A 24,627-nucleotide genomic window follows, 5' to 3' on the forward strand; every position below is an offset into this window, starting at 1 on the left:
CCCAAGCTTTATTTCCTTTGCTGCCAGACATGGCAGCAGTCGCCTGATTGTGCAGTCATGTATCGCTTAACAACAGGCATGGATTCTGAGAAATGCCTTGTTAGGAGATTCTGTCGCCATGGGAATGTCATAGAGTGCACTTTCACAAACCTAGGTGCTACGCGTCCATCACCCGCCATGGCCTCTTGGTGCAATCAAGAGACACAGTAAAGATGAGAGGTATGAGGCTGCTGCAGGCACAGCACAGCATTCTGCTTTATAGTTACACTGTTTTTAAATAGGTAGATTGAGTATACTCTAAATAATGATAGAAAGTACAGTGCAGTAAGTGTTTAAGCCAATACATGTCACTCATTATCAATATCAAGTGTTATGTATGGTACATAATTGTATGTGTTGTACTCCTAGCACTAGCAAAGCAGAAGGTTTGTTGACACCAGAATCACCACCAATGCATGAGCAATACCTTGTGCTATGTTATGTTGCAACAACTACAGTATCACTGGGCAATAAGGATTTTTCAGATGTGTTGTAATCTTTTGGGACATGGCTATACATCAGTCTGTTATTTACCAAAGTGTCATTATGTGGTGCATGACTGTGTATTCTGTTCTTCTAGTTCAACACAAAGATACATTGGTGGTTAAACAGACTGAATTTTCACATGAGCAAATAGATATTAGAGATGACAGGGAAGAGGAATCTTGGACAATTCTCTCCATAGTATTTGACACTAGCGACTGCTAATTGCTTCTTGCAGTGTTTGAAGCTCTTCTTAATTGGCTCCCACAAGCCCACGTTCCTGGGCTCCTCTTTACCACTTTGTTGTTTCACTCATGTTTCTTCCATTCACATCATAAGCATTGGTCTTAGCTTTGATTCTTGTTTATTTTCTTACTTATCCATGTAATTTTCATTTTTCTTTTTATGGTCTCTGGCTTACTTCTTCTACTTGAATAGTTTCAGCTCCTTTTTAATTATTTTTTAAAGATTTATTTATTTACTTGAAAGGCAGAGTTATACACAGAGAGTGAGTGAGAGAGATCTTTCATCCACTGATTTACTCCCCAGATGGTCCTGATGGCCAGGGCTGGGCCAAACTGAATGAAGCCAGGAGCCAGGAGCTTCATCCAGGTTCTCATATATGTGGCAAGAGGACAAGCAGTTGGGCCATTCTCTGCCACTTTTCCAGGCCAATAGCAGGGAGCTTCATTGAAGTGGAGCAGCCAGGACAAGCATCAATGCCCATATGAAATGCCGGCACCTCGGGTAGTAGCTTTGCCCACTGTGCCACTGCACCAACCCCTTCCTTTTGAATTCTTGATGATCCCAAAATCTGTACCTAGGACAAATGTTTCTCTTGAGCTTTAGAACATATTTCTTTATCCTCTAGCATACATCTCAACTTAGGACTCCAGTAGCTGTTTAATTTTTTATGTAGTCTAACATGGCTTCTATCTCCCTTGACACCAAGCTGCCTGTAATTGCAGTAAATAACATTTCTGAGCCCCAACCCAGAAATCTGGAACTGCCCAGGCTCCCTTTTCCCTTCATCTCTAATATCCATTTGCCTTCTGGAATCTCTGCTTGCATCCTTAGCTTTTTCAAATCTCCTTTGCCTTTTCATTAGTTCAGGTTCACCCCATCTCTCAGCAGACCTTTCTAACTCCCTGGTCTTCCCTCTTCTCATACATCTTTCCACGCAAAGGGGCTTATTCGTTATCCTGTGCTTCTGCTTTACTCAGAAGGTAGCATTTAGCAGTCACTCTACAACGTGGTTGAATTGTAAAACAAAAAGCCAAATCTTACTAGTTCTTTCTCACTAAAACACCAAAAGGGGTTCCCATGCATACATATGGTAAAATCCAAACTTTTTTTAAGGTTTATTTATTTATTTATTTGAAAGAGTGATGGGGAGGGTGAGGGAGAGAACGACAGAGTGAGAAAGAAATAGAGAGAGAGATCCTCTATCCATTGGTCCACTCCCCCATATGCCTGCAACATCTGTGGCTAGGCCAGGTGAAAGCCAGGAGCCAAGAACCAGGGATTCCATCCAGGTCTCCTGCATGGGTGGGAGGAACCCTGGTACTTAATCCATCATGGGCTGTCTCCCAGATATGTTAGCAGGAAGCTGGATGGAAGTGGAATATCTGGGAGTCAGACTGGTGCTCTGATGTGTGATATGGGTATCCGAAACAGCACTTACCCCTCTGCATCACACACCTGCCCAAAGTCCAAACTCGTTAGTGTTATCTCTGAGACTCTTCACTGGGCATTCCCTAACTCCTCAGCTTGGAAGACAAGCTTGTGGGTTTTTTGGGCACCAAAATAAACTTAACTTTCAATTCCATTTTCCATGAATTTTTTTTAAAAACTCTGCCATATACTTTCCTCCAGCCTGCCACAGTTCTCCGGTATGACCTCTTATGGCTCCATCTGGTAAGGATGTCCTCCTTACTCCTCTTGCATCTCAGCTCACTGTAACATCTCACTTAACTTCCCCTCTCCACAGAGGCCCTCCTAATGCCCCAGTAATAGTCCCCTAATGCAGTGTGTGTATAACAGTACTCACCAAGACTTATTTTGGGCACTTACTGTGTTCAGACAGCGTGTGATCCTTGTAATAGCCGGAAGGTGGTCATCATTTCCCCTATTTGAAAGATGAGATCCTGAGTCAAACAAAAATTGAAATATTTTCCCAGAATTACACATCTATCCAGGCCCTGGACTTTCTCTTGTCATATTGTCTTTATTTACTCATGCCTTGTAGGCATTTCTCTCACGTTATCTGAGCATAAACCTGTTTCCTCCAGAGCAATGCATTTCTGCATGTCCAGTTCAATGAATAAATGAATAGCAGAACTTGTAACCAACACAGTTTCAAGGGTAAAGTCATCCTATGATGTCATCTGTCTCAGGAAACAATATTATGGCCTGGTGATGTTTGTTTTACCAAGAACTGTTTATATTTTTGGATAAAGTATGTTTCTGGTAACTTTGGCTCAGTTTGTGTTCATGGTGCGCGGTGCCCTGTGAGGCACTGCATAGAGAAGACATGGGAGTGACTGTTCCCATCTTCAGGGAGCCTAGGCAAAACAGATTCACGTCTAGTCTGAACAGCCAGGCAGACCAAGAGCCTCAGGATTTAAAACACAGGGAGGTCCCCGTGGGACTACATTTAAAAGGAACCAGAAAAGACTTCCTGAAGGATGAGTAGAATCTTTGTGGTGATAGGATAGGGATGATGACTAGAATTTATAATAAAAATTAAGTAATAAGTAAGGCAACTTTGATCCATTTATAATTCAGAACAATTATTGGTGACCTTTAGCCTAGGAGGTAAGAGATGTTTCAGTGATCAAGCATTACTTTTTTAAAAACCATATTTGTTGTAATAAAGAAATGTATAAAATCAAATGGATAGCCCAAGGATTGCTGCGTGTAGTTGTTGAGTGAGGAAGAGGGTTTGTGTCTGCCTTTGTTGCGTGGGATTTCCTAGGAACTAGGGTGTCGGGTGCCTCTCTGCAGAGTGTCTGTCATGCGGTATGTGCTGTCCTGAGGTCAGGGTGTGCTGCTGCTGCTGCAAACACTTAGGTCTGCAGTGTCCCAGCGTGGCTCAGCTTCTCCGCCATAGCACATGACCTTTGGTTGCCCCAGCTAACTTTTTGACTGTCCTGACCTCTTTTTCTGAAAACTGGAAACCCTTTGCACCACCATATGACCCTTCAGTGTACCTGGAGTCATACTAATATGTAGATATGGACAGTAGTAATTTAATGCATAAATGTTGTTCTAGGAAAGCTCAGATGGATGTAGTGGATTGTTTTTTTCCCCGTTACTATTTGTACTCATCCAACAAGTGTATTTGTACCCACATGAAGTATGTTTTGAATTCTAATTACTGTCTTCAAATGAAATATAGAATAAGTATCTACAAGTTTGAAGCATTCTACTTGGAATGGTGGCATAGAAAATTAGCATGAGGTTTAGCAGTCCTGGAGTTTGTAATTTTAAAAGTAACATCTGGGGGCCAGCGCTGTGGCATAGCGGGTAAAGCCGCTGCCTATGGTGCCGGCATCCCATATGGGTGCTGGTTCAAGTCCTGGCTGCTCCACTTCTGATCTAGCTCTCTGATATGGCCTGGGAAAGCAGTAGAAGATGGCCCAAGCCCTTGGGCCCCTGCATCCACATGGGAGACCCAGAACAAGCTCCTGGCTCCTGGCTTCGGATAGGTGCAGCTCCAGCCATTGTAGCTAGGGAGTGAAAAACCAGATGGAGGACATTTCTCTCTCTCTTTCTCTCTCTCTCTCTCTCTGCCTCTCCTTCTCTCTGTGTAACTCTGACTTTCAAATAAAATAAATAAATCTTTTAAAAAAAGGTAACATCTGCCTGCGCCGCGGCTCACTAAGCTAATCCTCCGCCTTGCAGCGCCGGCACACCGGGTTCTAGTCCCGGTCGGGACACCGGATTCTGTCCTGGTTGCCCCTCTTCCAGGCCAGCTCTCTGCTATGGCCCGGGAGTGCAGTGGAGGATGGCCCAAGTGCTTGGGCCCTGCACCCCATGGGAGACCAGGAGAAGCACCTGGCTCCTGCCATCGCATCAGCGTGGTGCGCCAGCCGCAGTGCACCGGCCGCGGTGGCCATTGGAGGGTGAACCAATGGCAAAGGAAGACCTTTCTCTCTGTCTCTCTCTCTCTCTCTGTCCACTCTGCCTGTCAAAAATAAAAATAACAAATACCAAAAGGTAACATCTGTGTAGCTATGGATAAAATTCAGAAAAGAGTTAATGAACCACTGACCATAATAATCAACAAGTAAAAAGTAGTGGTGCAGTAAGTCTGTGATTATGGAGTGGATTGAAATCCTGTTTTTACAAAAATAGAAGAAGAAAAGAAAGAAATGAAGAGGATTGAGGGAGGGAGACAGGGAGTGAGAGAAGTATGGTTATCTTCTTAGAACTGTACCCACGAAATTTATGAAATATGTTCTCTCTGTATTAATCACAAATTTTAAAAATTCAGAAAAGAGTAGAGAATAGAATTCAGTAGAAATAATAAGCTCAAGAACAGATACATTGGTTAAATAATAGATTTATGTGCCCACGTGGAAGAGTATTACAGTTTAATTTTAAAAACTTGTATCACCTATTGCCAAAGTAATGTTGAAGGCATATTTGAGGAAGCAGGTGTAAATGCCTGAAATATGAAGTGAATTTTTGTATGTAAAGGGTAATGTCATTGATTGATATGTTCTGTGTCCATAGATTTGATCCAGGCTACCAATGAGACCAATGTTAATATTCCTCAGATGGCCGACACACTCTTCGAGCGGGCCACAAACAGTAGCTGGGTGGTTGTATTTAAAGCTTTAGTGACAACACATCATCTCATGGTGCATGGCAATGAGGTAAACTCACTAAACTTAACTTTTCCTTTTTTATGGAGGAAGGAGGCTTTCAGAAAGAATATGGTAGTGACAATGACCCTTTGAATTTTCAATAATTAGAAAAAGAATAAAATCTAGGGGTCAGAATCATTTGGGGTACAATTTTATTCTTCTACTTCATCTATTTTATTCTTCTATTCAGATATTTTCAAAAAATAAAGTTTGTCATATATGTTTATAGAGATACTGAAGTATTAAGTATTATTGGTACCTAAAGTGCCATATAAACCATATAAACAAAAGATTGTTAGGAGAAAGGAAAAATAGAACTACTTTTCTGATAGAAAATATATTTGTGCCTACGTGTGACAATTGCTTGCATGTTTGATTTTGGAAACTACTGATAAAATTACAGCTACCTGTTTTATGTAGAATGCTAGCTAAATCATGTTAAATTGCAGTGTTTCTACTATATGCGGAAATGAAAGATCCTACAATTTTACTTTATTCAGTAAGTTTTAGTCAACAGTTACCCCTCCTCACCCCCAGAAATACTCAGCAAATAGGAAGCTTTACAAGTGTAACTAAGTAAAAGAGATTACAATGACAGTTTGTAAAAATAAAATAAAATAAAATAAATTAAAAAAAGAGAAAAGAAAGAAAGGAAAGAAAACCAAAAAGCCAACCAAACAAAAAACCCTTTGGTATTGGAAATTGTTTAAACATGTAATTTGAGAGAATAATGAGTGTATAATTCTAACTTTTGCTTTTCAGAGATTTATCCAGTATTTGGCCTCTAGAAATACATTATTCAATCTCAGCAACTTTTTGGACAAAAGTGGATCTCATGGTGAGAATATTTAAATTTTACATATTTTGTTTTTGCTAATACTTTAAATTTTGAAAGGGGGTTGTTAATCTAAAATTATTACAACTGATGACTCTATAAGTATTTAATTAAAATGTAAAAATATTTATATAAAAGTACCTTTAAAATATCTCATTGTAGACAACTCAGCATATAAAATATTTATTCATTTTATTTTTGTCATTTTTCAGTGTTTACCTCAAAAAGTAACAGTTGAATTGCTAGACCCCAGTTTGCTTATGAAGGCATAAGAGATAATAAAATGAAAGATGCCTTCCTAATGGAAAAAAAAAAAAACAACAGTGATCCTGTCTTAAAGTAATCATTTTGGAGATTAACTGTTTGAACTGCAATAATTTGTTCATTCTTCATATTTACTGATTGCTGCTTGTGTATAAGACAAACACCTCAGACAAGTTGACTGTTTTGAGGTAGCTACATGTATTAAGCATGAAACAGGCTGTTATTTGAAACAGTGAACAAAACTGAAAGGCAAAAAATCAAAAAGCCATTCTGTACAAGGATAGCAGAACATTCAAGCTGTGTAGTCATGAAATGCATCGTGCCAAGAGTAGTTTTCCCTGGAAGTACGACATTGAGGTCTGTCTACACTTGAGGAGTTAAGAAAAACTAATACTAAACTAAGCACAATTAGAGGTATTTTATTAATCCATTGTATTTTCTCCCCTCTCCCCCAGGTTATGATATGTCTACCTTCATAAGGCGCTATAGTAGATATTTGAATGAAAAGGCTTTCTCTTACAGACAGATGGCATTTGATTTTGCTAGAGTGAAGAAAGGGTATGTTTTTTTTTTCCTCCTACTGATTTGAATAGAATACATTGCTGGGGAATATTTGATTTATTTTAAATAAGTTAAAATCCAATTAATTTTGGTCATGAAGGCCATTTAAAATCCACTGAAAAATGAAAATCCAATAATATTGTCAAAGTTAGCCTTGAATTTCAGTAAACATTATCTTTATGTAGAAAAATATGATTTGTAGCTCATAATTGATATGGCCTATGCTTTGTGTAATAAAATTATTTCAAAATCCTTAAGCATACATTGTGTGTGTATTTTGATAATTTTGAAAGGGGGAGAACTAAGATGAGTTTCATTTAATAAATAGCACAGTATATGAGGGTAGCCTGTAAATGAGGGTAGCTGTTTCAGTATATTTTTTTAATTTTTTTATTTAATAAATGTGAATTTACAAAGTGCAGCTTTTGTATTGTTGTGGCCCCCCCCCCACAACCTCCCTCCCTCCCGCGGCCCTCCCCTCTCCCACACCCTCTCCCATCCTGCCCTTCATCGAGTTGCATTTTCAATTACCTTCATATACTGAAGATCAACTTAGTATACACTAAGCAAGGATTTCAACAGGCTGCACTCACACCACCGCACAAGGTATAGGGTATTGTTCGACTAGTAGTGTTGTTTTTAAGTTTCATAGTAAAACACATTAAGGACAGAGATCCTACGTGGGGAGCATGTACCCAGTGACTCCCGTTGTTGATTTAGCAATTGGCACTCTTATTTATGATGTCAGCAATCACCCGAGGCTCTTGCCATGAGCTGTCTAGGCTATGGAAGCCCCTTGAGTTCACCAACTCTGAACTTGTTTAGTCAAGGCCATATCACAGTGGAGGTTCCTTCCTCCCTTCGGAGAAAGGCGCCTCCCTCCTTGATGGCCTGTTCCTTCTGCTGGGGTCTTGTTCACCAGGATCTTTCATTTAGATTGTTTTTGCCACCGTGTCATGGCTTTCCACGCCTGTTTCAGTATATTTTGATTGAGATGGAAATGAACTTGTGTTGTGGTAGAGTCTGTTTTTGAGAGGTAATACTGTCATAGGAAACATAGACACACATGCACAATACTGTAATGAAACTAATTACTATGATGTGCTAATTAAGAAAATGTTGTTGAAAAAGCGCTTGGATTTTAATTCATAATTAGCACTCATTTCTCTCTAAATGGGTGTAGAGTTGAAATGTTTGCTCAGAAAACTGGATAGATCTTGTATTTGTTCTTAATTTGAATTAACAGCAAGGTGTTTATGGAAGTTTTGATATTATAATCTCAAGAATCCACATGAAAAGATATAATTCTGTCTTTCCAACAGTTGACCTAACCTTACCTTGGAGTTAATTTTTTATTATGGTGGTGAAAGATAAAAACTTGCTATTCAGAGTACCTTAGTTTCTTGTGAGTCAAAATAAAATTAGGGTTTTTTTCTTCATCATCTTCTCATTAGGAATGATTCTAGTTCATACACCTCTGCTCTAACTTCTTACATGGCCTGGGGCAACCCTGGCTGATTTTCCCAATTACAGTGACCTCTCCATAATATGTCCATAGCCTTCTTAGAAACTTCTACACCTCTGTATAGCCATGTGAGGACACTTCGGGATGATTTACCACCACTGGGGTGAGAGAGACTCTGAAAGTTGCCATTAGCATCCTGTTCACATCACCTAGATATTTTCCTTAGCTGTTGCAATACCATCACTCCTTGATCATATATGAATGCAGGAGTTTCATAAGAGATCTGCAGGTAGATATGGGGTACGGTTCTGTCTCTGGTGCCCCCTGTAGCACCAACTTCCAGGCTCATCTTCATAGCTAAACTCTTTTCTCCATTTGGGAACACTTCACATTTCAGCATGCATGTTTCTTTTCACTTGATATAGGAGCATATACACTTTAATCCCAGTCTCAGAGATTTAGAGACTTCCAAAACATGTATTCTGTTTCTCAAAGTGGGGGAGGGCTTATATTTTAACACTATTACATTTGTTATAGATTTGTAAGATTCCATTCAGAAAGTCAACTGACTTCTTTTATCTGTATTTCATTGCTTTCTTCCCAAGGGCAGTGCAGATAGAAAGAAAACATTTTCTGTATGGTTGAGGAGTGAGAATGAATAAACAGAAGCAGTATATGTGGAAGAGAGAACTACAATCTCTCAGTACCTCAAAACTTATCCCAAAGAAAAATCAGAAAATGAGGGAGGAGGAACATCTTAAAACAATGTGTGTGATCTTGAATTTCTGTATACAAGAATGTTTTATCCTTTCCTTTTTTAAAAAACTGTAGGGCTGATGGTGTAATGCGGACCATGGCTCCAGAGAAACTACTAAAGAGCATGCCAATACTGCAGGGACAAATCGATGCACTGCTTGAATTTGATGTAGGTACCTTACCAGATCTTTCTCAAACAATCAGTATTGTCTTTCACTTGAAGGTGGGCTAAGATTGAATCCACAGATTTCCTCAGGAAGTGACTTTAGATATCCTTCATTTAGATAAATTAAATGACTGAGGTTCCCCAAATTTTCTAACCAGTTTCCCAAGTGTTTACTTAATTCTTAGAAAAATATGAGTGATATATTCTGGGAGCTTCACACTTTGAGTAGGATGGTGGTTCCCTGTAGTGTTCAGCAGGATGAAGTGTCTGCAAGGTGTATCCTCAGGCAGCCAATTAATTTGACCAACTGTTGGGACATATTTTATGTGAACTGCAGGAATGATACTATCCACCAAAGAAAATTATTTTTGTTTTTTCGTAGATCAAGTTGGTCCCTTCGGGCAATGTCAACATCTCTGAAAACCATACCTATATCCAGTCTATGGTGGTGGATACGCTAATCTACAACATTTTATAAAACTGTATAGGCCAAACATGCACATGCACACACACAGGACTATAAGCAAACCCAGGGAAAACCAAATAAGATCGGTGGATTTTATCCTTGTCAATATCCATGACTGTGATATTGTACTCTAGTTTAGTAGGATGTCACCACTAGGAGAAATTAGGTAAATGGCACGTGGGATTGCTTTGCACTACTTCTCACAGCTATATGTGAATTTACAGTTATCTCAAAATAGAGTTTAATTAGGCAATACTGAGTCATGAAAATAAAATATTTTGATATGTGGGAAGAGTCATAACTCACGTTGTCTGCTCTCCTGTGCTTTGGGAGTTGCCTAAAGCAAAGATGTTCTTTAAGTAAGTAAGTTAAATTTTCTGTTTAGAGTGTGTTGCTTAATATATAATTGAATCATAATTATAGCACCTAACTCCTGTGAAATTTCAGTAAAAGTGGCAAACCATCTTACTGTTTTTGACCGATTTTACAGTGAGGACTTAACTTGATGTCTATGGACTTTTCTTCTTTTAACTTTTTTCTTTTTATTTATTTGTTGTTCTTTGCTCTCCTTGCCCTTAAAAAAGGGTTCTGCTTAAAGAAGAAAAGTTATAAATGGGAAAACAGCAGAGCCTGTGAAGTTGTGGATAAAGATTGAGGAGTTGGGAAAAATTATGCTCCTTTGTGTTAATCATCAGAGTATTTGGTGAATGATTGAACATTTATGAGTTTCAAGAGTTATTTTATGGGTGGCAGGCTAGGATAGTCCCATACTCTTCTTCCACACTGAGTCATTGTAGGCTCCTAGAACCTGAACCCTTTCATAAAGTCTGTTAGATAAAGTAGAGGAAATGCAATATCATGTAGCAAAAGTAACCAAAGACAAGATGTTAAATGGGGGATTTGATTGATGTGGATCATTGGTCAAACAGCATGTATCTATGTCCTGTGTTGATAGGACTAATTTCATTGTCTAATATGAATTAAAAACATATGCAAGCCATCTTTTGATATTGGAAGAGTTACTAAGAGGGTTACTCAAGATTTGTAGAATATGAATGAATTTATTAGTAATTATTTGAGATGTGATTATTTGAGTAATCATTTGAGATAACTGACTTGAGAAAGATTCTGATTTGGTGATATGCAGTTAACATTATATTTTTATTTTTTTCTAGGTGCATCCAAATGAACTAACAAATGGTGTCATAAATGCTGCATTTATGCTACTTTTCAAAGATCTTATCAAACTTTTTGCTTGCTACAATGATGGAGTTATTAACTTACTCGGTAGGTAGAATGACTGAAACACATCTGGGATGATGGGATACGTGTAAGACAGGTGAATTCTCTGGAGTGAAACCATTGTCTCACTTCTAGTGCAGTAAAGGGAGTGTGTGGCCAAGTCAGTATTATATGGGATACTATGATACCGGTAAGTCCACAGATGGTGGTGCTGGCTGAGCATTATGGACAGAGATAATAAACAGACACCTGGGATAACTGTCCATTACAATGTAAACAGACTGATGACCCCCTTCCTGGCCTGTTAACCTGGTGAATGACTGGTCTTCTTGTTCTATTGTGTTGTGAAGAAAGCTCAGCATTGATCTTAAATGTTGGCTGACTGAGGACCCAGAAAAAATGGTAGGCCTCTCAGCACTGGTGATGAGAAGCCCATGCTGTTCAGCCATTTCATAACCTTTGTTTTAGATATCCTGGCCACTTTCTTTAGAGTTCTTTTATCTTCTTGATTATTGAGAGCCTTTTTGTTGAACATGCCCTTTGCTTTGCATTTACATGGGATGAAAAGGTTCTCATGTGGTCTATTTTGTGAGATCCATTCACTACCTCCTCCCTGGACCTCCTAATCTCCAATTCCCCAATTTTCTTTTTTCCAAGTTGCTTACCATCCAGTCCAGTAGTTTCTTGCTACCCAAAATTTGGTATAGTTCCACACATATTACCATATCTCTTTGACATAAATTAGAAAATAAAATAGATACTGGTAGAATTGTCACCTACCGTGCAGATTTCTTTCTGTTGTCAAGGTCATTCATTTTTTTTAGAGGTGAAATTCATCAGATCACTTCCTGCTTGTAACAAGCATGAGGAAACATCTCAGAACAAACAAATTTTTTCTTTCCTTCAGTTGATCATAGAAAACTCCTTAGTGGCCAAAAGTATTAGCTGTAGGAGAAAGGGCAGTACAGAAAATAGGTGCATAGGAAATACGAACTTTTATATAACCTACCTGATTACTTACAACCTGCTTGAGGCTGATGTCTGACATATCACTTCCATTTGATAATGAAGTATTCTTACACTTATCCAACACCATTTTTTGAAGAGACTGTGCTTTCTCTAGGAAATGATTTTAGTTCATTTGTTAAAGATTAGATGGTTATAGATGAGTGGGTTAATTTCTGGGGTTGCTGTTTTGTTCCACTGGTCTACATGTTCATTTTTGTGTCAGTATCAGGCTGTTTTGATTATAATAGCCCTGTGGTATGCCTTAAAATCTGACATTGTGATGCTTCTGGCTTTGTTTTTATTGTTTAAGTTTGCTTTGGCTATTCAGGGTCTTTTGTATTTTCGTGTGAATTTTAGGATTGTTCTTTCTAGATCTGTGAGGAATGACCTTTGCATTTTGATCAAGATCCCATTGAACTTGTAAATTGATTTGGATAGTATGGACGTTTTGATGATATTAATTCTTCCAGTCTATGGACATGGAAGATTTTTCTGTTTTTTGGTGTCTTCTTCTATTACTTTCACTCATGTTTTATACTTTTCATTGTAGAGATCTTTCACATCCTTGGTTAAATTTATCACAAGGTATTGAAAGTTTTTTGGTTACTATTGTGGATGTAACTGACCTTATAAGTTCTTTCTCTGCAGAACATTGTTGGTGCATAAGAATGCCATTGATTTTTGTGTTGATTTTATATCCTGCAACTTTGCTGAACTGTCTTGCGGGTTCTAATCATCTCTTAGTGGAGTCTATTGGTTCCCCTATATAAAGAATCATGTCATCTGCAGTCAGGGATAATTTGACTTCTTCCTTTCTAACTTATATCTTTTTAATTTCTTTTTCTTGCCTAATGGCTATGGCTAAAACTTCCAGAACTATATTGAATAGTAATCATGAGAGTGAACATCTTTGTCTGGTTCTGCATCTTAGTGGAAATGCTTCTAGCTTTTCCCTGTACAATATGATGCTGACTGTGGGTTTGTCATATATTACCTTGATTGTGTTGAGGTATGTTCCTTCTCTACTCAATACTCAATTTTTTAAGTTTTTTTTTTTTTATCATGAAAGGATGCTGTGTTTTATCAAATGCTTTCTCTGTATCTATTGAGGTTATGATTTGGATTTTATCCTTCACTTTGTTGATGTGGTGTGTCATGTTTATTGATTTGCATATGTTAAAACATCCCTGCATCACTGGGATAAATCCCCTTTGGGTGGATGATCATTTACTGTGTTGTTGCATTTTATTTGCTAGTATTTTGTTCAAGATTTTTGCATCTATGTTTATCAGGGATATTGGTCTATTGTTCTCTTTTGGGTTGTATCTTTTTCTGGTTTCGGAATTAAGGTAATGCTGGCTTCATGGAATGAGTTTGAAAGGATTCTGTCCTTATCTAGAGTTTTGAATATTTTGAGAAGAATTATATTAGTCATTCCTTAAAAGTCTCATAGAATTCAGCAGTGAAGCCATCTCGTCCTGTGCTTTTCTTTGTTGGGAGGCCCTTTATTACTGATTCAATCTCAGTCTTGGTTATTGGTATATTCAGGCTTTTCTATTGTCCTTATGCTTCAACTTTGATAAATTACTTGTGTCTATGTTCCTGCACTTCCTGTATTTAGATGTCCATATCTTTCTCCAAATTGGGGAAATATTCTGCTATTATTTCTCTGATTAGGGTTTTTAAGCTATTCTTTATTTCCATATCTTCAGCAACTATTGAGACTCATATATTTGTTCATTGAATGGTATCCCATAGGTCCTAAACTGTTTTCAGTTTTTCTAATTTCCTCCTCCTTCTCCTCCTTCTTCCCTACCACCTCTCCCACCTCCTCCTTCCTCCTTCCCTCTCACTTCTCCTCCTCCTCTTCTTGTTTTTCTTCTGTTTTCTGCTTTCCTCTTCTCTGTCTCCTTCTCTTTATTACTGACTGAGATATTTCAAAAGACCTGTCTTCTAGATCAGATATTCTTTCTCTGCCCTCACCAAGTCTGTTGCTGTTAAGACTCTCCACTGTATTTTTTATTTGACTTATTGAATACTTAATTTCAAATATTTCTGCTTGTTCTTTTTCAGTGTCTCTCTTTGCAGGATTTCTTATATAGCATGTTCTGATTTTCTTATTTCATTTCATTGTTATTTCTAAGTTTTTGAGTAACCTTATAATCATTTTTTCTTTATTTTCATTTTTAAAGATTTATTTATTTCTTTGAAAGGCAGAATGACACACAGAGATAAGTATCAGCTCTCCACTAGTTTACTCCACAAATAGACACAACATCCAGGGTGGGCCAGACTAAACCAGGCACCAGTATCTTCATCAAGGTCTCTCACGTGGTGGCATCAGTAAAGCTCTTGGGCCATCTTCCACTGCTTTCCTAGGCCATTAGCAGGGAGCTGGATTGAAAGTGGAGCAGTTGGAACTTGAACCAGCACCCATATGGAATGCCAGCATCACAGGGACTGGGTAATCGACTATGCCACAGTGCCCTCCCCATGACCATTCCTTTGAATTCTTTTTCAGGCATTTCCTCAGTCTCTCCTTCTTTACATCTAATATTAATTTATTGTTGTGTTCTTTTTGTGGGATCATAATTGCCTTCTTTTTTTTATGTTTCTTGTGTTTTTACATTGATTTTTATGCATCTGGTGGAATCTGTTGTTAGTGTCTCTTCTGGAGGATTTTTTTTTTTATTGAAGGCATTATTCCTGGAAATGGGCCTCTGGAGCTCAGTGGAGTGCCTAAAGCTTACACTTGAGTTCCAGTAGTATGTGTTGGGTAGGGCCAGAGAGTTCTAGCCAACATTTGTCTGTGGGACAAGAGTCCAAAGTGATACTCAGTATGGACGTGGTGCTATGGCAGTACAGCCCTGACCACAGTCAGTTGGTAGAGTATACAGTGGAGCTGGCTAGTTCATTCACAGTTGCACACCTTCTCTGTGCCAGGGTGAAGCAGCTGATTCACAGCCTGGAGTGAACTCACAGTACCAGCACACCTCACCCAGGTGTGTGCACCCCACCCCGCCCTGCAGTGTATCCCTCACCCACTCTATTAGATCTGTCTGCCGTGTGCAGGGAGTTCTGATTCTCTTCAGCCAAACTGGGTGGGCACTCAGGAACCCAGCCACTACAGGAGGCCCTCTCGGGCCCATGACCCATGCCCAGAACTCCACAGTCACAGGGTGCGGGGGCTGTTCTCTCTGTCATGCAAGCTGCCCCGGCCCTGGCAGCCTGCAGCAGCAGTGGGACTGCATGCTGTTCCCTGAAACAGAACAGAGCTTGGGTGCTACTCTAACACAGCAAATGGAGTCTGGCACTTTGGTTGGGGGAGGGATGGGAGGCAAGATGGCCTCCCTTCACACAGCAAAGCAGTCACTCATATCCCTGCCAGCTCCCCAGGCCCGGCTTATTGGCAATGGGGACTGTGGAATTCTCCCTCACTCACAGCTGCCAGGGGTGGGGGACTGTGGCAGCCTCCACAGCTTCCCCTCAGCTTCCCCTGGCAAGATGGTGCTTCCCAGCCAGGAGATGGCCGTGTAGATGCTGGAGTGGCTGGTGGCACACGGCATGTCTGTCCTTTCTCTTTGCTGCCTCACAGAGTTTCTGTTTCTGTTCTGCTCTGTGCATTCCACACTAAAAACATCTCTCCATCAGTCCCATGGGAACATGGTCCTTCCTTTGTTTTTCTGGTCTCTTTCTGTGGCTGACGTCAATGCAGCTTCTCACTATTCAGACATCTCGCATTCTCCTCGACAATGGCATTTTCAATAAATGGTGAAGGACTAACTGAACATCCACAAACCAAACAAATGAATTTAGATACAGACCTTACACCCTTCACACACACACACACAAAAAAACCTATAGTGGATCAAAGACATAAATATAAAATACAAAACCATACAAATCCTGGAAGGTAGCATAGTAGAAAACCCAGATGGCCAGTGATAAACTGTACTTCATTAAAATGAAAAATTAAGAGAATGAGAAGACATCTCATGGACTGGGAGAAAATACTTGTAAAGGACACTGACAGCTCTGTTATCTAAAACATACAAAGATTTCTTAAGTCAACATTAAGAAAACAAACAACTCTTTTAAAAAAAGGGCCAAACACTTTAACAGATACAGCACCAACAAAGGTAAACAAATGTCAAATAAGCATTGAACAAATGCTTCTTGTTATAGGTCATCTGGGAAATGCAAAGTAAGATAACACTGGTATAGCACTAAACCCTTGTTAGAATGACCAAAGTCCAGAAGACTGACAATACCCGATGTTGGCCAGAATCTGGAGTAACAGGAACTCTCAGTCATTGCTAATGGAAATGCAAAATGGTACAGCTCTGTTGGAAGATAATTTGACAGTTTCTTACAAAATGGAATATATTCATCATGTGATCCAGCATTAGTGTTCCATGTTATTTATCCAGAGGTGTTGAAAACATATGTAAAATCTGCACGTAGGATTATTGCAGTTTTATTCATAATAAAAAAAAACTTAGATGCAACCAAAACGTCCTTCTGTAGGTGAATGGATAAACTGGCACATCCAGACCATGGAATATTACTCAGTACCAAAAGGAAATGAGCTATTAAGTCATGAGACTATTTCAAACAAGCCAGTTTGAGAAGGCTACTTTACTTATTCTTACTTTATGCCTTTCTGGCAAAGGCAAATATGGAGTCAGTGAAAAGATCAGTGGTGGTTAGTAGGGAGAGAGGGATTCATGGACAGAACACAGAGGTTTTAGGGCAGCGAAAATATATACCAAATTCAGTGGATCTAGCGCGTTACCCATTTGTCCAGAGGGAACAGTAGTGTAAACTGTGGACGTTGGGTGATAATGATGTGTTGATGTAGTTTGTCAGTTCTAACTAATGTAACACTCTTGAGGGAGATGTTGGTAATGGGACAGGTTATGCATGTGTGATGGTTGGGAGAATATTGGAAGTCTATCTGCTTACCACTTAATTTTGCTCTGACCCTAAAACTCCCTCTCTTTAAAAAGTATGCATATGTTCGCCTAAAGAGGGACATGTAGTTGCTGTGGTAAAGGACCCTTTGCAGAAGACTAGGAAAACGTACTTTTGGCGGTATTCAGACTTTCTCAAAAATGTCTGGAGGGCTTCTTGGTATTCCAGTTGCTGGTTCCTAATACAGAGTTTCTAATTCATCAGATCTGAGGTGGGCCCGAGCATTTATGTTCCTAATAGGGGACTAAGTAACGCTGTTCCTGCTGGTCTGGGAACTTCACTGTGGGAACTACTGGGATAAAGCCATACCCAGATGCTCAGGCTAGCATTTGGAATCCATGAACTTTTTTGGCATTTTCGCCCAAATTTATGTTATATATGTTATATACATGTGTTATATATATATGTTATATATGTAATTATATTACATTGCAAGTCTTATGTAATCCATCTTTCCTGTCCAGAAGCTCTAGGGTCCAGTCCGGTTCTGCAGAATTTTGTCAGGATTTCTAGATTCAGGTGGAAAGATACAGGATAGTCAGTTAAATTGTTACTTGTAGTCATTATGCATAAATTTTTTTAGCATTAATAAACCCCAGACAGTTTTGGTGACATATAATAAAAGTTGTTATATACTAAAAATTGTTATTTATCTGCCATTTAACTTAATAGTTTACATTTTATCTGCAAATTCTATGGGTGATAAAAATTTAGAAAATTTTGTTCTGCCTTTGGCTTGTGACTGTGTGTGCGTATATGCATGTGTGTTTTTCCCTGGGTCAGACTTTGTCCTTGTCTCCCTAGCACGTGCTGGAATTGCTGGATTCTAACATTCATTCTAGGTATTAAGGCAGCTGCAGTGATGGGAGTGGAGAGGGGTGGGTAGAAGGGAGCTAGGTTAAAAGGAGAATTTCATTTCCACACAAAATGGGAGTTTACACAAGACCTCCAGCCTCTTGAGATGGGAGGAAAAGCTTTTTCCAGCACAGGAAGCTTATTTGTTTTGAAAATATACAAGTGCTCTTTTCTGTGGTTTTATTCCTGAGTAAATGCTCCACCACTTACAAAGGAGACCATGGTAAAGCTGTAAATACAGCCTAACCACACATGCTATAATTCAGTAGCTTGCAAGATTAGACTCTCTTTCTGACTTTCAGCTATGACAGCCCTGTGGCTGCAAGAGATAAGATTATTAAAGGGCACTCTTGGAGTGCCAGTCTGACTGTGCCTTGAGCCAGTATTTAAAATTGATGTCATTTTCCTTTTTGAGCTTCCCAGGTAAGTCGGGAGGAGCTGCCCTCCCCGCAGTTGCCTTATTCCCATCTTGATGGTTCAGCCCATTGTCTAATAAGCTTCATTCCAGGTACTTATTTCAGAAAACCATAGGCAATACTTCAAGTAATTATTTCATTCTGTGTACCACATGGCTGTGTGAATGCAATATTTCAGTAGAGATAGGTGGTCATTTCTGCATTCAAATTCAATCAGGTTACCCAGCTAACCTTAGGGTCTTAAATTTGCCATTGTTGAGAATCTGTTTTCTTATATCCACTTTAGGTATCAAACACTGTGTATAAGAAGCAGAAACCTCCATATGTATTCTAAACAGAAAAGAATTTCATATAGGGGATTAGTGCTTATATACAAAGGTGCTTCAAAAAGTTTGTGGAAATGCAAATTATGGAAAAATGTGCATGGCTTATCAAATATTTTGCACCAAAATAAACTTCTTTTGCAATTCCATTTTCCATGAGCGCTGGGGGGTTCTTCCATCACTATCAAAAGCCTACAGTAATTAGTTCTAAACTCAGCCACCTGAAATGACTCCCAGAGTAATAAGTACTCACACAGAGAAGATACTACTTCTGAAGCTGTCCATTTAATTATGCTAACTACAAGCAGCTGGTACCTCCAGTGCAGCGGCCTTGCAGTGCTAGGAAGCTGAAGATTGGACACCTGAGGCTACGATCCAGGGTCTAAGGAGTCTTAATAAGTGGCTGTGATTTGAATCCCAGAACCCAGGAATCAGGAGACAGGGTTGGGGGAACAGTAAGAATGCTGCTGAAGAGGGATCTCCCATGTCTGTCCTCTGGCTTGTCACGCAGCAAGTGAGAGGGTACAAGATGACTCCTGCCTCTCCGGCCCAGGTATCTCACAGGTCTTTCTAATTTGCAGAACTAAATTTGTATGTAGAACCCTGGCTTCACGTGAATCTGGAAGACGATAGCACAGTCTTCGGCTCTTTGGGTGAGGCAATGAGAGTTTCCTTTAGCGGGGAGGTACTTCTGCCCTTAATATGAAGCTGAAATCTAAGTATATCTTTAATTTAGGTTGGGGATTTTCTTGGTAAGCCAGAAAGGAGACTTTCCTATTCTCTGTTGCTGGCTGATGTTGCTCTCTCTCACTATTCATAAATGTAAGTTTGGGCTAAAGGTCATATGCAGCCCAAATAAAGTTCTGCTCTTTTTTTTTTTTTCCTTTTCTGTGTATTCTTCAATGGAAAACCTAACATCTCCATTATCGGGAGTCCAAAATCTGTTATTTCAGTCCTTACTTCTGAATTTCAGTTTCCATGTCTTAGTATTTGTAGATCCTCAAATTTAGATATTTTGTTTATACCTAAACTCAGACTCTCCAAAATCGAATCCTCAAATTTACCCCCTGTAATCTCTGTTCCTCTTTATATATGTCTAGTTTTGTTTTTGTTTGTTTGTTTGTTTGGACAGGCAGAGTGGACAGTGAGAGAGAGAGACAGAGAGAAAGGTCTTCCTTTGCCGTTGGTTCACCCTCCAATGGCCACCACAGCCGGTGCACTGCCGCCAGTGCACCGTGCCGATCTGATGGCAGGAGCCAGGTGCTTCTCCTGGTCTCCCATGGGGTGCAGGGCCCAAGCACTTGGACCATCCTCCACTGCACTCCCGGGCCACAGCAGAGAGCTGGCCTGGAAGAGGGGCAACCGGGACAGAATCCGGCGCCCTGACCGGGACTAGAAGCCAGTGTGCCGGCACCGCAAGGCGGAGGATTAGCCTAGTGAGCCACGGCGCCAGCCATATGTCTAGTTTTTTAAAAACTAAAACCTAGCCTCCTTTATCATTGAGGTTCTCATCTTCTTGAAATCCAGAGCCAGTCAGATATGGAATTCTGCTGATTCATTCTCATACTCTTCGACCAGTTCCATTGTTTCATTCCTACTTCTGCCTGAAGAACATGGAATGCAGTGTCTTCACAAGTCATTTAGCAAATAAACACGTTCAGCCACGTGACTCTTCTCTGTTGTTGATTGGAAAGCTACTTAAAGTCTGCACTGCTTTACTTTTTCTTTATATCGACTTCACCGATAAATTGCTTTAGGAATGCATTTTATCTTCATCTTAAAGTAATAACCCTTCAAGACATTTTTAAATTTGATTTGAAAATGATCATCTGTTGACTAAATTAGAACCAGAAAAGGAGAGTTTAACTTCTCATGCTAAGGACCTGGCATTTCAAAAGTTGTGGACGTGTACTTCCTTGCCTTACAGCATTGTGGTATCCAGCAGGATTTCAGTAGCATTTTGTCATAACTGCTCTTGTTAAAGAGACATTGTAGAAGATTGGTATGCAAGACAGTATCCTATTTGTTTTAGAAGTAAGTATTTTCCTTGTTTACTCCATAGTGCCAGGAGTTACCTTATAAATACATTGTAGGTTAGTTCTAGTCATGGGTTTCCTGACCAATGCTTTTATAATGTTGGAATCAATATTGGGGCTGCAAATCTTCACAAGTGTTTTATGGCTATATAGTTTTGACTTGCAAGTAAGGTGTTTCCCTTTCTAACTAATGGTCATTAGTAACAATCCCTACAGGAGAACTCAGTTTCCCAAGGATAAAATTCCTTTTAATTTGATTCCTTTCCTAGGACAGTTATAATTTGAAAGTTAATACTAATATGCAAATGACAACATAACACTACTTCATAAATATTCGTTGTACAAATGTCAAATTTGTTCATTTTAAATATTGAAAATCCGCATGTGTTATCTTTAGTATGAAAGGTAATGGCTCATTTTGGGACCTATACCCTTTGTAAACGTGATAATTTTTCTAGACCCTGCCCTGGCCTCTAGGGGGACAAAAGAACCTCATAGCTTTACACATAACAGTAAAATGGCACATACTGCCTTTTATGTCATTGCCATTGTTACAGACAGAACCGTGAGATTATAACCTAAAGCCACGATGATTGTCTTTGGTTGTTGAATCCTCGATCATCATGAAAGATGCAAATAATTTTTAAAACATACAGGGGAAACAGAAACTGCTTAACATTTTTGAACACTGGATCTAAAGGGAAACAGATTATTCAGTTTGATTTCTCTTTTTGTGTTCGTGCTGAAGTTCTGATGCAAAGAAACAAGGTTGCACTATACTAAAGGGAAATAAATTTAAAAATTTAGTTATTTGGAAGAAATTGTTTGTGTGAAGGTTGTTTCTAAAGAGAGAAAGAGCAGTATATTTTATCAGATTAAGTCCTTAACTCTGAAATTTTAATCAAAGAATATTTATCCTCTTATAGGTATGATGATTCCAACACAGAGTAGATAAAGAAGATATGTTTGGATCTGACTGTTTTTAAGAATGCTCACTTCTGTCATGAATCTAAACAAATAGAAAGCACTGTGTGTGTGTGTGTGTGTGTGTGTGTGTTTTCTTGGTGTTTTTAGTTCCTTTAAATAGCCGACTGGGAGGTCCATGGTCCCTGTTAAAAGTAAAATTACCAAAAGACTGTCAACAGAAGGTAATAACTGCCCTGGATAATCAGTTCTCTGCCTAATTATATATTATTAAACTTATCTTGAGAAAATTAAAAATACTTTGGAGGTAGTAAAATTACATGCTGAATAAAATAAATTACTCTCAAATATGAGAAAATATAAAAATAACATATGTTTAACCATGTGCAAATATAGAATAGTGAGCTTACACAGAACATGCTCGGCCATCAGCAGTGACCCAGAGTTGCCTGAAAGCTGCTGTAGACATTGGTCTGCCCTGTCACCATCTATGCTGTCAATTATCATTGACTGCATGAATTAATGAATGGCTGGTGAGAATACTGATACAGTGCTGGGTTAGTAGAATATATACTGGAAACACACTGAGGCTGTAATTACAATGAAACCATAGAATCTTAGTGACCGGGTTCTTAGACTTTGGGAGTGCACAAAGAACAGCAAAGCGAGCCTCTGTTTTTTGTCTGAAAAGCCAAAGGTTGAGAAACAGCATTTGATTACACACTAGGAAGTCAGAGTTAGTAAACCATGTTTGTTTCACAATCCTCTGCTCTTTTATAACTAAAATGCGCATTATAATGTTTGAAGGAAATAATTTATGATCAATAAAAGCAATTATTAATTTGTAGTATAGAAAACTTGAATTCCTGTTTTAAAATTTTTATTTAATAGTTTTAAATTTACAAATACTATGAAGTCATACAAAGAGTTCCCAGATCCCCCAAGTATTAACATACTAGTATGATACTTTTGTCAAATTAAAAAAATCACATGTAAGTTATTGCTTTATGACATATAAATTATTTGTAGCAAGTTAGTAAGAAAATAAGGATGTTGTGCAGTACAGTCTTAACTTCTGATATTTTTATCAGTAATAATTTACAGCTATTTTCAAGTCAGAATCCTGAGATTATATGGATCATGAATTCAACCTGTCTATATAGTCTACAATAATCTGCTTTCATTATTTAGATGGCTCCACATGAGACAGTTGGCTAGCTTAGAATATAGACCTTTCTTAAGCTACTTAGATCCCCTTTGTTTCTTCATGTAGGTTTTAGTGATAAGTATTTTGATTCAAATAATAATTCAGGGTTTGAGTAATAATCTTAACATAAGCTTAGAATCTATCTTTTCTAATTGCTTATCTCTTTATCTTTTCTAGAAAAGTTTTTTGAAATGAAGAAAGGACAGTGTAAAGATGCTCTGGAAATTTACAAGCGGTTTCTAACTAGAATGACACGAGTATCTGAATTTCTCAAGGTTGCAGAGGTAAGTGATAGTAAGTTGGAAATATAACTTTTAAAATAGTGGCTTATGTGTCTGGAGTATATAATAGAATGTGTAATCTAGCAAGACACTCTGCCACAAAGTCACTGTATGTGAGGGGTCAAGATAACCTTAGGGGTCATCTCAAAGCTATGTTCTGCACCTCTGTATCCCAATCAGTTGATCATTTTGCATTAATAGAGAAGTTTCACTGAAAACAAGCCCATTTGATATCCATTCCTCCATTACAACTAATGGTTATCATTTTCTTAAATGCTTCAACAATGCACTTTATTTTTTAAAATTTTAAAAAGTGTTTATTTTTGACACATAATAATTACACATATTTATGAAGTACAGTGTGATATTTTGATACAAACTTTCCATGTGTAATGATAAAATCTAAGCAATTCACAAAGCCATTGTCTATTTCTTCATAGCAGGAACATTCAAAACCCTCTCTTCTAGTAATTTTGAAACAGACAATAATTTATTGTTACTATATTAATTCTACTGGGCTATAGAACACATGAACTTCTTCTTATCTAACGGTATTTTTGTATCCAATAACCAACCTCTTTGTCTTCCTCCCTACCCTTCCCAGCCTCTGGTAATCTCTGTTCTACTCCTTATAAGGTGCTTCCTTTTCACTGAACCCTGGACTTGTCTTTAGAAAAGCCCCTCCATTGTTCTAGTGTATAAATCATAAATCCTGACCCTCCTCACTTTTGTCAGTGATTTAAACACAATGCAAAAATAAAACAGTATAATTCATCTTATAAAGTTTATACATTGTTTCTTAGAAGTCTTTATTTATACTTAATCACAGCAACTGTGTAAACATCCAGTTGGTGTTCCTAAAGTTATCTGTAAATTGATGATTTTTTCTTATCCAACTCAATCACTGATTCATATCAACACTGGAAACTATGACATTATTATCGCAGTCCTTGTGCAGGATGACAGATGGGACTTTATCTTTCGTGTCAGCTGATGGCTAGGAAATGATTAAAGTATTGTGTGAAATAAGTTCTCAAGCTCAATAGCAAAGCATACAACGCTATGGACATGGGCCATCTGTGCCATGTTTCTGCTGTTTTTGTCATTTTGAGAATACTATATAAGCGCATTTTATATACACAATTTCAAAAGTGTTCTAGTTAATGCATTGTCTTTGAAATATCATTTATTCACAGAGGTAGTAATTTTCACATTCAAATTCTGAGACCAAAATAATATCACAGAATGTTCACTCTCAGGCTTTGATCCATACAACATATATAATCTTTTTAAATATAATATGGGAAAGAAAAGATGAATATATCATTCTTTTTTTAAATGTGTATTTATTTATTTTAAATGACAGAGAGACAAAGACAAACAGAGAGACACAGATAGATCTCCCATTGAGTAATCCACTCCCCAGATGCCGGCAGTGGCCGTGGCTGGGCC

General features: G+C 38.5%; 1 protein-coding gene across 19 annotated transcripts in view; it reads left to right on the top strand.

Annotated features, from left to right (window-relative positions):
* The window catches only part of SNAP91 (synaptosome associated protein 91), a 156,368-nt gene that overhangs the window by 60,295 nt on the left and 71,446 nt on the right, over positions 1-24,627 (top strand). For all 19 annotated transcript variants that reach the window (XM_051855481.2, XM_051855487.2, XM_051855488.2 and 16 more), the window contains exons 3-8: positions 5,263-5,405; positions 6,159-6,234; positions 6,951-7,053; positions 9,353-9,446; positions 11,085-11,196; positions 23,072-23,178. In XM_051855481.2, the coding sequence (XP_051711441.1) occupies positions 5,263-5,405; positions 6,159-6,234; positions 6,951-7,053; positions 9,353-9,446; positions 11,085-11,196; positions 23,072-23,178 (635 nt within the window). The remainder of the gene's footprint in view (positions 1-5,262; positions 5,406-6,158; positions 6,235-6,950; positions 7,054-9,352; positions 9,447-11,084; positions 11,197-23,071; positions 23,179-24,627) is intronic.

Source organism: Oryctolagus cuniculus, chromosome 5 (genome assembly GCF_964237555.1).
Source record: "Oryctolagus cuniculus chromosome 5, mOryCun1.1, whole genome shotgun sequence".
Taxonomy (NCBI): Eukaryota; Metazoa; Chordata; class Mammalia; order Lagomorpha; family Leporidae; genus Oryctolagus; species Oryctolagus cuniculus.